At 42.0% G+C, this 15,271-nt stretch overlaps 2 protein-coding genes across 17 annotated transcripts; both read right to left on the bottom strand.

Annotated features, from left to right (window-relative positions):
* Positions 1–790: 790 nt before the first annotated feature.
* yod1 (YOD1 deubiquitinase) lies at positions 791–5,415 on the bottom strand. Of its 2 annotated transcripts, none has more exons than XM_077574378.1 (3): positions 5,301–5,415; positions 3,845–4,057; positions 791–3,716 (listed from the first exon to the last, which is right to left on the bottom strand). In XM_077574378.1, the coding sequence occupies exons 1-3, from the start codon at positions 5,380–5,382 to the stop codon at positions 3,025–3,027; spliced, it is 987 nt and encodes a 328-aa protein (XP_077430504.1). In that variant the 5' UTR covers positions 5,383–5,415; the 3' UTR covers positions 791–3,024. The 2 variants fall into 2 exon arrangements, with proteins under 2 accessions (XP_077430504.1, XP_077430505.1); XM_077574379.1 differs by lacking the exon at positions 5,301–5,415 and adding an exon at positions 5,148–5,295.
* A 498-nt stretch (positions 5,416–5,913) lies between these two features.
* On the bottom strand, positions 5,914–14,923 carry LOC144056752 (6-phosphofructo-2-kinase/fructose-2,6-bisphosphatase 2-like). 15 transcript variants are annotated; one of them, XM_077573786.1, is made up of 17 exons: positions 14,782–14,923; positions 14,496–14,596; positions 13,995–14,120; positions 13,418–13,573; positions 12,846–12,912; positions 12,674–12,748; positions 12,163–12,219; positions 11,940–12,064; positions 11,076–11,283; positions 10,847–10,993; positions 10,651–10,755; positions 10,110–10,239; positions 9,958–10,020; positions 8,897–8,961; positions 8,075–8,438; positions 7,366–7,388; positions 5,914–7,293 (listed from the first exon to the last, which is right to left on the bottom strand). In XM_077573786.1, the coding sequence occupies exons 2-15, from the start codon at positions 14,525–14,527 to the stop codon at positions 8,097–8,099; spliced, it is 1,698 nt and encodes a 565-aa protein (XP_077429912.1). In that variant the 5' UTR covers positions 14,528–14,596; positions 14,782–14,923; the 3' UTR covers positions 5,914–7,293; positions 7,366–7,388; positions 8,075–8,096. The 15 variants fall into 15 exon arrangements, with proteins under 15 accessions (XP_077429912.1, XP_077429914.1, XP_077429917.1 ...); XM_077573788.1 differs by having other exon boundaries at positions 8,211–8,438; XM_077573791.1 differs by lacking the exon at positions 7,366–7,388 and having other exon boundaries at positions 8,211–8,438.
* Between the last annotated feature and the right edge of the window lie 348 nt (positions 14,924–15,271).

Below are 15,271 nucleotides of genomic sequence, written 5' to 3'. Positions count from 1 at the left end.
AAAAATGACCCAAAATTCGCAAAAAAAATTGAAAAATAATTATGCTTAGAGGGGGGTGGATTTTGAAGAGTATCGAAAAAAAGGAAAATGCGAATGTTGGCGATGGAAACAAATTTTGCGAAAAACCGCTGGCAAGACCGGATATACGTCGCACGTTTGACCGGATATTACATGACACGTAGTTTTTCGTCCCAAAGCAACGTCGGACGATAAAGTAAGGTATGTTTGGGGGGGGGGGGGGGGGACGACGAAACAGAAAGCTTTTTGGAATAAAAAAAAAAAAACGAATATTAATGCTATTTTACATGGAAAACAGCAAAGAAACGCTACGGTTTATCAAGAATTACAAAAGCAAACTCATACGCCATCATCGCACGGCGCAGTCGCTTCCTGGGCTTCTTTTACTTTTAAATTACGGGTGGATCACATCTCTATGGTGTATACCGCCACCTACAGCGACGGAGTTCCCTCTCTATATTCGCTAAAGGAACAGATAGAAGAGCGCATGTAAGTCTTGCGCATTTTCAGTAAATTCGCTTTCGAAACAATTGGCTGGAAACCTGACTAATAACACTTGCATAGTGTGTGAATGTGCATTGTTATCACTCGTGGGAATAAAGCACTCTTTAACCACATGCAAGGACTTTGCAATATTTTGAAAATCTCCCCCCTTCCCCACACACAAATTTTTCTGGTTGCTGAAGAGTACTACAGCAACTGTAGTGTGAACCCTTACCTTGAAACTCCAACACTACTTTAAAAACCTACTTTTAATGACACCCAAGACTGCTTGCTTGCCTTAGCTTTTTAATTGTGACACAACACTGCAGAAAAAAAGTCAAGTAAATCCAGTTATGTAATGTTTGGTGTGCAACATTCATGAAGAGTAGTGATGAGAACTAGTAAATGTCCAGGTGGGGAAAAAAATGGCAACAAAAACGTTAGTTCACATTAAAACAAGAAAATCCTGAAATGACTTTTTGGCAACAACTTGGTACCGAAGTGTCAACATTTTCACATCACATTATAAAAATAAAAATAAAGACTATTGTAAAAAGAAAATTGTTTTGTTTACAGCACCATTATTTACCATCTCATTTAAATGAAATCAACATGCAAAAAAAAAAAAAAAGCTCACTTCGTTTCACAATCTCAGGAAAACTAAAAGTCAAACATAATCAGCAGAAAGAACTCAAAGTTGAACAATTAGTTTAAAAAAAAAAGTCTCAAAAGTGAAACCATCTTGCTCTGACTTAAGCTCAATGCACATCTAAAGATTTTTTTGTGATCAGTAAGATTAGTCCAGATAAACAAATTGAACTCAAAGTGCCACATAGGGAAGGACCTTGACGGGAATCCTTAAGACGAAAAGTTTGACTTAGTTTTGTATAAAAATGAGGCGTGTTAAAAATGTTTGGGTTTTACAATGGCCGCGGTTTCAGCATTATTTCCTATTATTTTCAAACGAGAACTTGAAAGTTAGTATCACTAAACGACTTGTCTCACTTGAGTAGTTCCGCTGCTTCTCTCAATTCTCGTCAATTTCAGTCGTGCTTATATGTAACAGAACGCAAGACCTCCGCCAGGGCTTGAACACAGCTGAGAAACAAATGTACTATTTAAGAGGTTAATGGCTAAAATGAGGGAACTATTTTCATCACTGAGAATGCAAAAAATAAATAAAAATCTCCATAATTTTCAAAAATCAAATTGTTAAGCAGGGTACACACAAAATGTGAGCAAATGTCCTCAATTATTGGATGTCTGCATGATTATGCTGTTGTGTGGTATCAAAAAGTGATTTTTTTTTTAATGGTTTACTATTTACTGTTGCAAATTGCAAATGAGCCTCACAATTTGTTGGATATCGTCGGGTATAAATGGACCATTGTTTTCTTTTTCTCATTTTTCAAAATCAGCATGTGCATAACTTCAACAGCTCTCCTGATAGACAAAATGCGGAGTTGCATGTTTTTCATTGAATTCACCAAAAAAAAATGCAAACGTGTTAAATGATGTTAATGTTAAATGAAATTCTACATTTTAAATGAACACAAAATATATTTTTTTCCTCATGAAGAGAGAATCCTGATTGACATTGCTGGCGTCGGGCTGAACCTTCAATGTCCACATTTGGTCAATTTCACAAATATTATTTTTCCTTTAGAAACCTCTATTTAATTGGTGCAAGATCACCAAAGAAAAACAGTACTCATCTCCCCGCCATCTTGGTTGTGACATTGATTTGTGCTTGCGTCATCACTGCGCAACCTTTCATCAATTTCCCCTTATTTTTTTAACATAAGTCAATCCAACCAGAGACCCCCCCCCCCCTCCAAGTAGATTTAAAATCTGTGGGAACACATGACATGTGTTCCTTTTAAAAATGACTGACCAATCTAAAGTGTTGAAAATGGCTCGCCCTCTTTGACGATGCAATATTAACGGCTCACCCAATCAGCTGTTTCGGTTTCCTGAAAATTGATGCGAGATTTCCGCCCGACGACAGCAATGTGAACACGTTGCAGACAGCATGTTGAAGGCAGACCGTCGGCAGAGAAGGAACAGCGAGTTGATTGTAGCAAAATGGCGTTAGAGGGCATTTAAAAGTTGAAACACCTCAAGAGTGTTGTGAATGTCGGCGGACGACGTGAGGTAGACCAGCGATTCCCAACCACTGTGCCGTGGCAATTCGACTTAATTGCTTCGGAAATGATTTATTTGCTTCTTTGTGAGCCATGTAGAGTGAAAAAAAAAATGCCACACGATGGTGCCAAAGCACTACTTTTCTACTAGACAGGGCTTTGGTGCCATCTTGCGGCATCTTCAGTGTTTCGGAATAAGCACAAAAAACACGGGGATGGCAATTCAAAATCGTTCAGCCCTAATCCATATTTTGGCCATTTTGCTCGCTGGCGTGCCATGAGATTTATGTGCCTAGGCTCAGTAAAGGTCGGGAAACACCGAGGTAGACGGCCACGGACGTGGAGGGGGCAGCACAAAAAAACAGAGCAGGTCACCGCTTCAGACTTCGCCAAAATTGGTGTGGCCCGTCTCCCTGGCGTGCTCTCGCGCCTCCTTCTGTCCCACCAGGCCCGTCTGGCACACCATGCAGCGCAGCGCAAAGCGGTTGACGTCCGTGAACTGCCGCTTGCGGCGGGCCTCGTCGGCCAGCTCCAGGGCCTGCGCCAGGATGACGTCGTCGCCGGTGGAGAAGACGGTCTGCGGGGGCGGGCCGGGCGCCTCCCGCTGCAGCGGGTCGTAATGGATGCCGTCGTAGATGAGCAGCACGCGCTTGCGGTAGCCGCCGTCCTCGCCGAAGCGGTCCACGCGCACCGTCTGCGTATCCACCACGCAAATCTCGCACTGGTAGAACTTGGACAGGATGGACACCTCGATGGCGCCCCCCCACGTGTCGTCGCGCCGGATCCAGGCACAGTAGTCCTCGTTGCTCTTGCCCAGAACGGCCTCCGAGTACGCCGTCGGGTCGCTGGACACGATCTGGGCGATGAGAGCGCGCATCTCGGGGGCGCACGCCGGGTCGTACACGCCGCCCTCGACCACGTAGTTGACGCTGGTGAACAGGCACGAGTTGTCGGCCGGCACCACGCGGCGGGCCAGCACCGGCAAGGCGTTCAGGCGAGGCGTTTTGGTCACGGCGGGGTGGGCGCTCAACTTGGCCTTGTTTTTCTCCTCCTCCACGATGAGCGTGTCGCCTGTGCGGGGCAACCACAACATGTTACCGCCTTTTTTCCTTCAAAAATGTCAAACTTTTTATTTTTAATTTGATTCCCAAATCAAATTGATAAGCTGGTGGTCACTTGGTGTGACGCTTGCTTCCTACCAGACTTGATGGGGTAGTCCTTAAGGCGAGCGTCCCCGTTATGCAGGTCCAGGCTGGAAGGCGGGTAGCCCACCATGATTTTCTGCACCTCGCAGGGGATGCCAGTCAGCTCCTCCACTTTGCTTTTTAACTCTTGCACGCACGATTGGTGAGTCAACCCTTGCATCACGTGAGTCCCGTTTTTAGTCTTACAGCGAAGACGCAACATCCTGCCTAATAGGAAAGAAAAATGCGGGAAAATGACAACGGCAATGATTACAGGAAGTTTAGGACGCTCTTCCTAGATGACACCCACCTGGCGCTTAAAAAAAAAAAAAAAAAACTTTTTGCTTAGAACTAGATTTCTTTCCTTAACTATTTCTAGTATACATTTTTTTTCTTGAAAATGTACACTTCCTTTTGAAAAATAAATAACGTAGACCTATGGGTTTTCTCTCCCCCACCTTGAAAATATACAGCTGTTTGTCCTCAAAAAAATATATTTTTTTGCTCAGTTTGTTTTTGAACAAAACATTCTCTTTTCTCAAAAACAAAATCCCCCCCTCAAAAATATACAACTTTGATAATCAAATGTATATTTAAAAAAAAAACTTTTGTTTAAATGGAGTACTTTTCTTTCCCCTTTTAAAATACATTTTCCCCCCATGAAAGTATCTCTATCCTCTACTATGCTGATTATTTTTTGTTTATACAATGTTCATTGTTTCTCTCAAAAATATGAGACTTTTTCTCAACAAGACAACTTTTTCCCCGCAAAACACACAATTTTATTTGTATCCATGCAAGCCTGAAGGCAGAGATTTATTTTAAAAAATCTTATTTGAGTAACTCGATTAGTTTTGCTTCCCTTTTTCATTTTCTGCTCTCAAAACAACTTTTCCTGTCGAAAATTTGGCAACACAAAAAAAACAACGCCTCTACCTCATCAGCAAACGAAAAAATATATATTTCGTGAAACACAAACTGTAGAAATTATACAAGCAGATTGCAATAGAGGGTTTAGAAAGTTAGTTGTGACACTATTGTGTTATGGTGTGACCCCCGAACACACACGAACACAAAACCCGACCTGACAACAACATTGCTTTGTTTTGCTGCGCTTTTGTTCGGAGGCTGTACTGTAGCTTTAGCATGTTAGCGAGACAACTTGCAATTTTTTTGTTGGGGGGGGGGGGTCGTATACTGCGCTTCGGCGTCAAATAAACGTAATCGAATAATCCTGATTAGGTTTATTGTTAAAGAACCAAGTGTGGTGGGTGGGTAATGTGTGTCGAGCGAAGCTATCCTGGACTAGCATGCTAACCTGTCCATTAACTTAGCGTTCACTGGACATTTTCTCTCCGAGCGGCCATCTTCGTTCTGTTCTTGTGCTCGGCACGAGCGAGCACGTTTAATGACAGCCGCGACAACTTAATTGGCCGCTTCTTCATCCCCTTTTTTTTTTAATGTGTGTTACCTGTAGTCGCCCGTTTCCAGCGTCTCGAACAATGCACACACAATCGCGGGGCGGGGCGGGGCGAGACGTCAATCACGTACATGTGACGTCATGACGTGGCCACTACCGTAAGGTCTCTAATAGCTCACAAACAGGCATTCTTACCGTGACTTGGGAACACGTATATCTATTTTAAATAAAAAAACGTCACCCATTTCGTCATGTAGTCAAAGTTGAAGTAGATGTACATTAAAAACTATAGTTTATTATAGCTCTCCAAGTGTGACTATAACCAACATTAAAACACAGTAACAAAACCGTTTTCTTTTTCCCCCTAAAAAGTTAAATGCTATTTTAAGCCACTGTCGCATTTATGTATGTATATAGTTTGAACATTAGCACTGCGATAAAAATAGGAAACTGAAAAACGTACTTATATTCACTTACAATATATTGTAAATAAAATTGTACCTAAATAAATGTTTGAAAACAAGCCGTTCCAAAAGACTACACGCATATTGTACTTCAAAGTTAAATACTCATTTAGAGGAAAATCTGAAATTAAATTAGTTTATGTCCATCCATAAACTAATTTAATTAACTGGAAGGTAAAAAAAAAAATCCAACAAGCCAGTCAGTATTGCGATACGTTATTTAATTGCAGTTTGAAATATGCCGAAAGACGTGCAAATACAAGCAGATTTGACAATACAAACACAATAAAAAATAATCCAATACTACCCTCAAATTCAACCCTTTTTATCGGCTAAAAAGGCACAAGTATCACCATCCAACATTCTTCCGTAATTAGTCTATCATTCAATAAAAACCTGCATGAAATTGTCATAAGTAAACCCTGTATTGGGAAAATGGGGAACAATTAACATAAGTGTTTCATACTAAACAGCAAGCCCACATAAATGTCTAAAGATTCAGAACCTTACTTCAGACATACATGTACTGTCTAAAGGGGCGTGGCCTATAAGTTGCAGCATACAGCAGCTCCTTGTGAGTGTCATCAGTTTGGATTTAATAATAGACAATCAATGGCTGCTCTGGGGACTGTATCGCTCCTTGCCCGCACGTGAGGGCATTACAGGATGGTTTCACTTCACTGGGACAATCTGAAGCTCGCTCGGACCGCAAGTTTTTGCTTGCAACACAAAACACAAGCGACGGCTCGTAATTTAAAAATTTGTAAGTCAAGGGTTTTATACCACTGTAGCTACAGTATATTCAGTACGCTGTTGCTTTGAGATACACAATTAATTCGTTCTGTGACTATGCTGTTGTAGCCTACCAAAAATGCTGTAGTATTGTACTTTAAAATATACTAACATAAATAAATAGCACATATTTGCTGCCTTTCTACTGCTCCATACTCCAGTCCAGTAGGTGGCGGTAATGCACCAAACATTGATTTGGTAACCGGCAAATGAACTACACAAGAATAAGATAAATAGCATGTAAAGAATTAAACAGTTTGTGCATCATGATTAATTCATTGTGCTGCTCCTTTTGGTGTGTGTGCCTTGGCCTACAGGGGGCAATATAATGCATGGATACAGTCACAACTACTCAGTAAATGGCAGGAATAATAGTCATTTTCCACAGAGGATAAATAATATATGCTTGTGAGTATTGTTAAAGTGTCTACGTGTCTTGCTGTGCTGTTTGTTTGTGCTCAAATTGCTTATAACACTGTGATGTGGGCGCTAGTGTCGTAAGCCTGTCTATGGCATTTTGCATTGTGTTAGCATTAAGCTAGCAGATATTCAAGGCAAATTGATGTGGTTGTTTTATAGACACAACGTGTAACTGTCTTTTGGGAGTGCCAATTAACAGCTTCAAGGCTCTTTATTGAAGAATTGAATTATCGTGAAAAACTTTCATTCGAATGTCAAGGCACCTCCGTCCATATTCTGTGCAAACGTTTCTTCGTCTTCACTCAGAAGCGGACACAGCCGCTCGTTTCTTCAGGGTTGTCAAAGTCGATGCCTTCGCACAGGGAGCCCTGCAAAGCAAAAAGAGGAGAAAAGAAGACGAGGAAAAGAAAGCTAGGCTACATGTCATCCAAAATACTCACAAACAGACGCTTCCAATGTGAGGCTGGAAGGTTGAAAGACAGAAAGAGACAAACAGAATAGAAATGTAGAGACAACAGGAAGACGGACATACAAATATGAACATGCTTTTTTTCATGAATGCATACATGCAGACAAACAAACGAAACAAAAACGTGGCACATCACAAGCTTTATTTTCTCTACTTATGTGAGCAATTGGAGGACAGTGTTCCCCTCACGCCAGAAAAAATTGGTATGGTCCCGTTATCTTGTAGCACGGGTACCCAATAGGCGGTCCCGGGCAACATCTGGGGCACCAGCCACCTCGTTGTGGCCCCCGAAAAGTTACAGCCCTTTCCAAGAAGTTGTAAAAGCATGTAAGTTAATTTTAAAATGTTTACTTTCGTTTATGATGGGTCAGCAAGCATGTGTACTTTCTAAGTAAGTGGACCGGGTTATTTCATTTTGTTCTTCTTTGTGCATCTATCGATAAAAAAGTGAGTATAACAACACGTATGTGTACTCTTGTCTGCAATTAATTGCACCAGAAAGCATATTTAAAGTGCTTTACATGACGTTTATTCGTCAGTTAAGCATATCGATCGCCAACAAAGCTAATTCCCATTACAGGAAGTGGTGCTCTTTCAGAATAAAAGCTTAAACAGGAAGTGCTATGTTAACTGTAGATTATACTAACTTGACATAATTTATTATGCTTGGGTGCACTTACCAAACTACATTTCTTTCTTTTCTTAGAACACACAGTGAAACATGGTGGGGGTGGGGTGGGAAGTACTTGTAGATGTGACAACTGGGATGGGAGGTGACTGGTTAGCAACACGGCCGACGGCGGAGGCGACACTGACTTGGCTGGACCGTCCCTCGGGCATCAAAGCCGACGGCGTGGGGGCGAGGGGCAGCCACGGCTGGTTGCCGGCGCTGTACAGTCGAGGCCGCTTGACCTGGTCGTGACTGGACAAAGGTGTGTAACTATTCCGCCGGAGTAAGAGGGCGAAGTCCTTGGGGAATTGATCCTGGTAGGTGTGGGGGGGAAACAAAAATGTATAGCTGGGAGGAGGCAGCGGGAGGGGCACCTCAATGGACACAATTTGTAGGCAGAAGGAAGGATGGCGGGTAACGGAATCAAATTAGGATGCAACTGGAGCAATCGATGGTATAATCATCCATTCCAAGCCAAGCACGGCAGCACGGCCAGCCATAATCTGTCATTAGCGAAATGCAACATTCCATAATGAGGAAGGAAAGGAATCAAAAGAGGTGCAATCGGTTTTCAGTGGACTTCTGTTCCCACGGCGGCAATGTAATCCAAATTAAAATTAAAAGTCACAAAAAGTATTTGCTAAACGTGCTACGATATTGTACCTTTAATTTCCGTACTTCCTGTTGGACTGAGCATTACTTACGGAAAATTTGATTATTTCATTCGGTGCTGCAACGAATAAACTAATGATCCTCTCACCTAATTTTTCTCACAAACTAACAGTGCGAAAACTGGACCTATTTAGTTGAACACAAAAGTGATTATACTCACAAGTGGTCTGTCGCGATGCGTGTTCACTGCCTCCACGTTGAGATAAAACATTTCCACTTTACAGCCTGGAAAAGGAGAGAGAGAGAGAGAATATTTTCTAAATAATAATAATAGAAAGTGAGAAAATGATTTCAAAGAAGAAAAGGCATTTAAATGGTCATCATTAAGCGCAGTTTACATGATTTCTTGCAGAGATGCTGCCATAAACGACACGCTGATAAGCGTTTTTCAGTGAAATGACCGCACAGAAGTGGCAACGTAAGATGGCTGTCCTTTGGCTTCACCTGACCAGTTGATAGTCCATTCATCTACATTTTTGTGGTCGTGATTTAACGCTTCATCTTACTTCTTGCCAATTATACTACTTTCCTATTAGCCGATGATTTAGCACCATCTTGTGGCATCTTAGAATACGGTAAATCCAGAAAGAGCAGAGGTGGCAAATCCAGGTCCAGAAAGTAAAAACCCTGCCAAAGTTTGGCTTTAGCCCCTGATGCTAGCTAGGTAGCTAGCTCCCTAGAAGGTAAACAAGCACCAATGAAGCTACCTAGCTAGCTAGCACCTGGGGCTAAATGTCACAGTTTGGCTTTAGCCCCTGATGCTATCTAGCTAGCTCCCTAGCAGGTAAACGAGCACCAATGGAGCTAGCTAGCTAGCACCTGGGGCTAAATGTCACAGTTTGGCTTTAGCCCCTGATGCTATCTAGCTAGCTCCCTAGCAGGTAAACGGACACCAATGGAGCTAGCTAGCTAGCTAGCACCTGGGGCTAAATGTCACAGTTTGGCTTTACCCCCTGATGCTAGGTAGCTAGCTAGCTCCCTAGCAGGTAAACAAACACCAATGGCACTAGCTAGCACCTGGGGCTAAAGCCAAACCGTGGCAGGGTTTCTACTTTCTGGACCTGGATTTGCCACCTCTGAAAAGAGCACAAAACTGCAATTACTGTAGGTGAGTTTTTTAAATGGAAAAAAACCCGAAGAAAAATAGGTGAATTTGTGAATAAAGATGCACAAATAAACCGGACTTTCCTACAAAATTCAATAATAAAAGATGATCTCTACCATACGCCACCGGGGTAAGTTTGAGGACGGTGTGGAGCGGACATTTCATGTAGGGCAGATCTTCTGCGGCAGGAACAAAACGAGGACATAATCAGCATCACAGCGCCACATAAATAGAAGTGTCAAGCGCCTTGGACTACACACACACACACCTGCACTTTTGTCCAGGAAGTAGGCCAGCAGACATCGCATGACCGCCTGGTGGCAGACCACCAGCACGTTGCCTTGTCTCTCCAGTTCCATGATGACCGGCTCCAGACGCTGGACCAGGTCCTGGTACGACTGGAGGAGCATGAAAGGTCACCTCTCTACGGGTTTATTCGCATTGCACATGCAGAGAGCATATTGAGTCATTCAAAAAAAAAAAATCATACAGTAGAACTTCCAAAGTAAAAAGTGCTATTGTCTAAACTTTAGAAATACGCAGGCAGTGTTTTGAATCCCTTTTGAACATTCTTAACTGCCACGGGAGGCATAATAAAACTAACTTTATACATGCATGTTGTACTGATGCTCAGTGTAATGGCATAAGTGCCCACTAGGTGGCAGACAGATTTTTGGATTGACTTTCCTTTTAAGAATTGTTTCACCAAAACGTTTTGTGGTCCACCTGAAATCTTTTACTTTCAGTAAGTTGGACTTTGGAGGTTTAGGATGTTTAGTTTTTCCGATGTGTCAGGTGTAGTCAGTCACCTCGCCGCCTGGATAGCGATAGTGATATTTGTCCTGGTCCCTCAACGCAAACTCCTCCGGGAACGCCCTCTGGATCATCTCGTAGGTCATCTCCTCGCACACTCCCTACAATAAAAACAACACAAAATATCTTTTTAAATACAATTCTCATATTGGATGTCATTGCAGCTGTGAGATCCGGCGTCACGCCGCCCACCGCGTCGATTTCGTTGAGGATCTTCCACTGTTCGTAGGGGACGACCAGCTCCTCCGCCGTCTGTATGGTGCGTCTCAGCTGGCTCGTCCACACCTTCAAATCCGACAGCTCGTGCTCCTCGATGAACTTACGAAGGGCACAGGCGAACTAAAACATTTAAAAAAGAAATGAAGTAGTCATAGTAAGGATATTAGGCAGTTTTATTTTGAAAATTGAAAACAGTCCTTACCTGTTTCCCACGGGGCGAGAGTTCTGCATCCCCTCCGATGCGGCCCTCGACGTTGTGGTGGCTCTCGCCATGGCGACACAGGTAGATGGAGTGCGAGTGCACGTGGATGTTCATGAGGTAGTAGACGATCTTGCTCTGGATGTAGTCTTGCACCCGGTTCACCAAAAAACGGCGGCCCACGTTCATTACTTTAATGAAAGACAGGTCCCTGCAAAGAGGGCGGCTCAGTGTCAGCCTCTTGTGGTTGTTTTCTGAACTGCAGAAGGTCTTACGACCCTAAAAGATGACTTGAAATTGAACTTTTTATAGGGCAAAAAAACCTTATTTGGTAAGTTGGATTCTAAAATAGAGGCTACATTTTCACTATAAAGCAAAACAAATGTGATTTCCTCTTCTCACAAAAAAAACACTGTAAAAATATTATTTATATAAATATTTTTGAATAAGTAAACAAAAGCGGCGGAAATCAAAATACCATAAATAATTATAATTTACTGCATTATTATGTATACTATTTAATTATTAAAATGTAGTAAAGGAAAAAAAAGACCTTTAAATCCATACCTCTAGTGTGTGTCCCTGAGGGAACTTCTAAAATAAATAAATAAATAAAAATCCGATATGAAATAAAATAACTTAAAAAATAATAACACATATTAAAAAAGGTACTATTTAAATATTAAATAAACATAAATAAATAAAATAATAAAAACAAAATCTTAAAATTGTTAAACAATAGTATTAAACAATCAAAATTAATAGATGAATGAATTAATAAATAATACAACAAACATAAATGAATTCCAAATAAAACAAATTTAGATTGCATTGCAGTCATGCAGTTGCCTTTCCCGCAAGTCTTACTTGTCGTAATCATCAGGATCCAACGGCTGGTAAGTCACCTTGTAGCACTCGATCCGTTTCAGGAAGTCATCCATGACCCGCTCCCGGTGCCTCTCGGGGTAGTCCGGACTGGACACCTTGACTTCCTGTTAGGAGGGTTTTGTCGGCATGTGAGCATGCGGCCCCATTACATAATATCACAGCTACAGCGTGTGAACATGAATAGAAGCTTTAGGACACCTACCATGATATTAGCAGCAATGACCTCCGGGTCGTCACACACGGACTCCACAAAGAACACCTGTTGGTAAAAGGCCAAACCACCAGCATGACTCTCAGTTAGGTGTTACAGGGACACGGCCTAGTAGAATCAAACAGTAACTTTCTGGTGTGCGCGCCTTGGCCACCAGGGGGCAATATAATACATATAAACTGCAATGTATGTAGATTTGATGATGAAATACAGAAGAGTGTCACTAAGCTGAAAAATGTAGTCATTTTTAAAGATAAAAGATAAAGAGTATATAATATGTCCAAATACACTTGAAGTTGTTTAAAGGTTTATAAATTCCATGACTTAAAAAAAATAAAAAAAATAAATACCATGACATTGATGCTAGTTTCGTTAGCCTGTCCATGGTGCGTTGCCAGTTAGCATTAAGCTAATGGAAGTTATGAAACAAAGATTTTTGTTGTTGTTTGAATATTTCTGAAAACTTCAACACCACTGTAGTTTACTGGAAGTTGAAACTCGCCTTGAAGGCGTTCTCCTTCACAAACGCTTGAATGAGATCTCGACGTTCTCTCGTGGTGTTGGTCGCGTCGAAAACCTGACGGCAAAAACTCATACGGGTCACACGAGGATTTGGCAGTTGTTCTTTTGACGAGGGAGAAAAATCTAATAAAATTCGCGTCGGGCGGACTCACAGCGATTTGGCCGCCTTCGTCTGTCAGGTACACTTTCACATCTTGCAAGGCCACAAGCGCGCACTGCCTGAAAGACAAATATATGGACGGTCCTAAACAACTTCTAATATGACTAAGTATTACTTTGGCGACATCTTGATGCTAACTGACTATGTTGAAGCAAGTTGGAGAGTTTCATTTAGGAAAATGGGGTGCTTTGCTGCTAACCTTGGTGGAGGGTGGTTAATTACGCATTCGCTATTTGCAAGACAAGGAACAGAAGGAATAGAATATGGAAAGGGTTCTACATTTCTTGATGCGTGTGTTTATTTTTATTTTTATGAAAGCATGTTACAGGCATGTTCTTAGGGTAAAGACACTTGGGAAATATTTGAAACATAACAAGTGCGTGCAAAAAGCCTACATGTCGTCCATATTTATTTAAAGCTTCTATGTGAGTCAGGCCGCAAGTGACAGCTGCAGCTTTTGCTTTCATATTTGGGTCACGATTTAGCAGTGGGAAAGCCGTCCAGCGTCTGACACGGTTTCATGACAGCACTCACACGTACACTCAAGGTTCGAGTTAAACTTACTTCCTGATCTTCATGGCCTCCTCGTTGTCATGGCGGAAGAAGTCGTAGGACTTGTAGGCTCGGACGGCCTCTCGTCGGTACACGCCCAGGTTGAACACTGCGGCGACACGGCAGACGTGACATACACAACGGGTGTTTTCGCGGAGGCCTCCTGGGCTAAATTTACCAACAACACAATTAAAACAAGTCCTATTTTTAATCTGATATTACACGGAAAGTACAAACAGTACAAACTGGTCATGTGCCAAGATGCATACACTTTACCAAGATTCAAATACTAAAAATAATGAACTATCCCGCAAAAAATACACACAAATCTCAATTAGGGTCAAAATGATTAATTCGAATAACTCCAATGACTGAATTACATGGGAAAAAATCCTATGTTGTCAACACTATATAAGTTTTACTTTTCTACGAAATCAGCAAGAGTCACTGAGGAATCTTTTACATGGGTTTAAATGTTTGAAGAAAAGTGGAACTCTACCAGTGGCGGTCCGAATTTGAATAGAAGAGAATTTGACTAGAAATGCCTCCATGTATTTTATATGGCCGCACGTCGCCACTGTGTTCTTACCTTTGGTGGGGACGCCAATCCAGTTGAGGTAGCGCGTGAGCTTCTTGGACACGTACGTCTTCCCTCGGGCGGGCAGACCGATCATCACGATGACGGTAGGGATATTTGTCATATAGGAAGCCCATGCTGCGTGAGAGACAAGAACAATGTGAAATTGCTTTATAACTTATACACTACTGTTATGGATCCCTGGGGAAAATCTGAAATACACAATAAAATCGTTTTTCTTTTTTTAAATGAATCACAAACATTCCAAACTTTAAAATATAAATTATTTTCATGGAGATAATATTATCATTAAATGCAACGTGTTTTCTTCTGTATTATTATGCTAGGCTACTACTACTAGTTTGTAGTTTAGCTTCGCGGTGGGTCAAAATATTAGAAACAGCTCAGTGAATGATGCAAGACAGCCTAAAAAAAACAACAACCCCACATTGGTTAAAAACCTGGCGTGATTTTATTTTTTTAACATGTACTTTACATTACAAGCAGGCGTACCTAATAAATTGACTTACAGCATTTCTTCTCATTCATCCTGTCGTCTGCTTTCTTGGTGTGGGGGCGCCGGTTCGACATGAGCGATGAAGTGAACCACGTTTCTGCACACAAACCCACAAAATGCTGTACTATATTACTGTTGCCGTGGCAACAGACACAGAACTGTTCGGAACGCGAAAAAACGGTTCTGCTGCCACATCATCGGTCCGACGACGAGGCGGGAAACTTGGCAACACGCAGCATCTGCCCACGTCATCACATCCACAACGGATGATGTTTTTCATACCTCGTAAATTGAACGTCCGGAACCGGGGCCGCTCGCTGGCGCAGGGTGAGTGCAGGTCTCTTGGTCGCACCGTCCTTGGGTACCGAGCCAGTCAGACCGGCTGGTGTCCTTCCAAGGCTGACTGACGGAGGTGTGTGGTTACGTCACAGTGACTCCCCCCACCAATAATACCGTAAAGCTGTTAATAGACGGGGCACACATTTAGACAACGGTCTTCTCGTTTTATGACGTTTGAGATTACCAACATCCGGAACGAGGCATAAAATAAGAGATATACACTTTGGTTTCCCACTTGGTACTTTATTAGGCTACTTGACTAGTGTGTAGTCCACTTTTGTAGTGGGTATGAAATGCTACGGAAAAAGTCCCATATTATTTAGAAGGGAGATTTATTATTATTTTTTTTAGAAGCTAAAGCACTCTTAACCATGGGTGCAAAAAACAATGGAAGGTAACTCAAATCAGAGGCCTGTAGACCACAGCTGCAATA

This window comes from Vanacampus margaritifer, chromosome 8, assembly GCF_051991255.1.
Source record: "Vanacampus margaritifer isolate UIUO_Vmar chromosome 8, RoL_Vmar_1.0, whole genome shotgun sequence".
Lineage (NCBI taxonomy): Eukaryota > Metazoa > Chordata > Actinopteri > Syngnathiformes > Syngnathidae > Vanacampus > Vanacampus margaritifer.
Note: the sequence above shows the minus strand (reverse complement) of the source record. Positions and strands in the feature narration are given on the sequence as shown.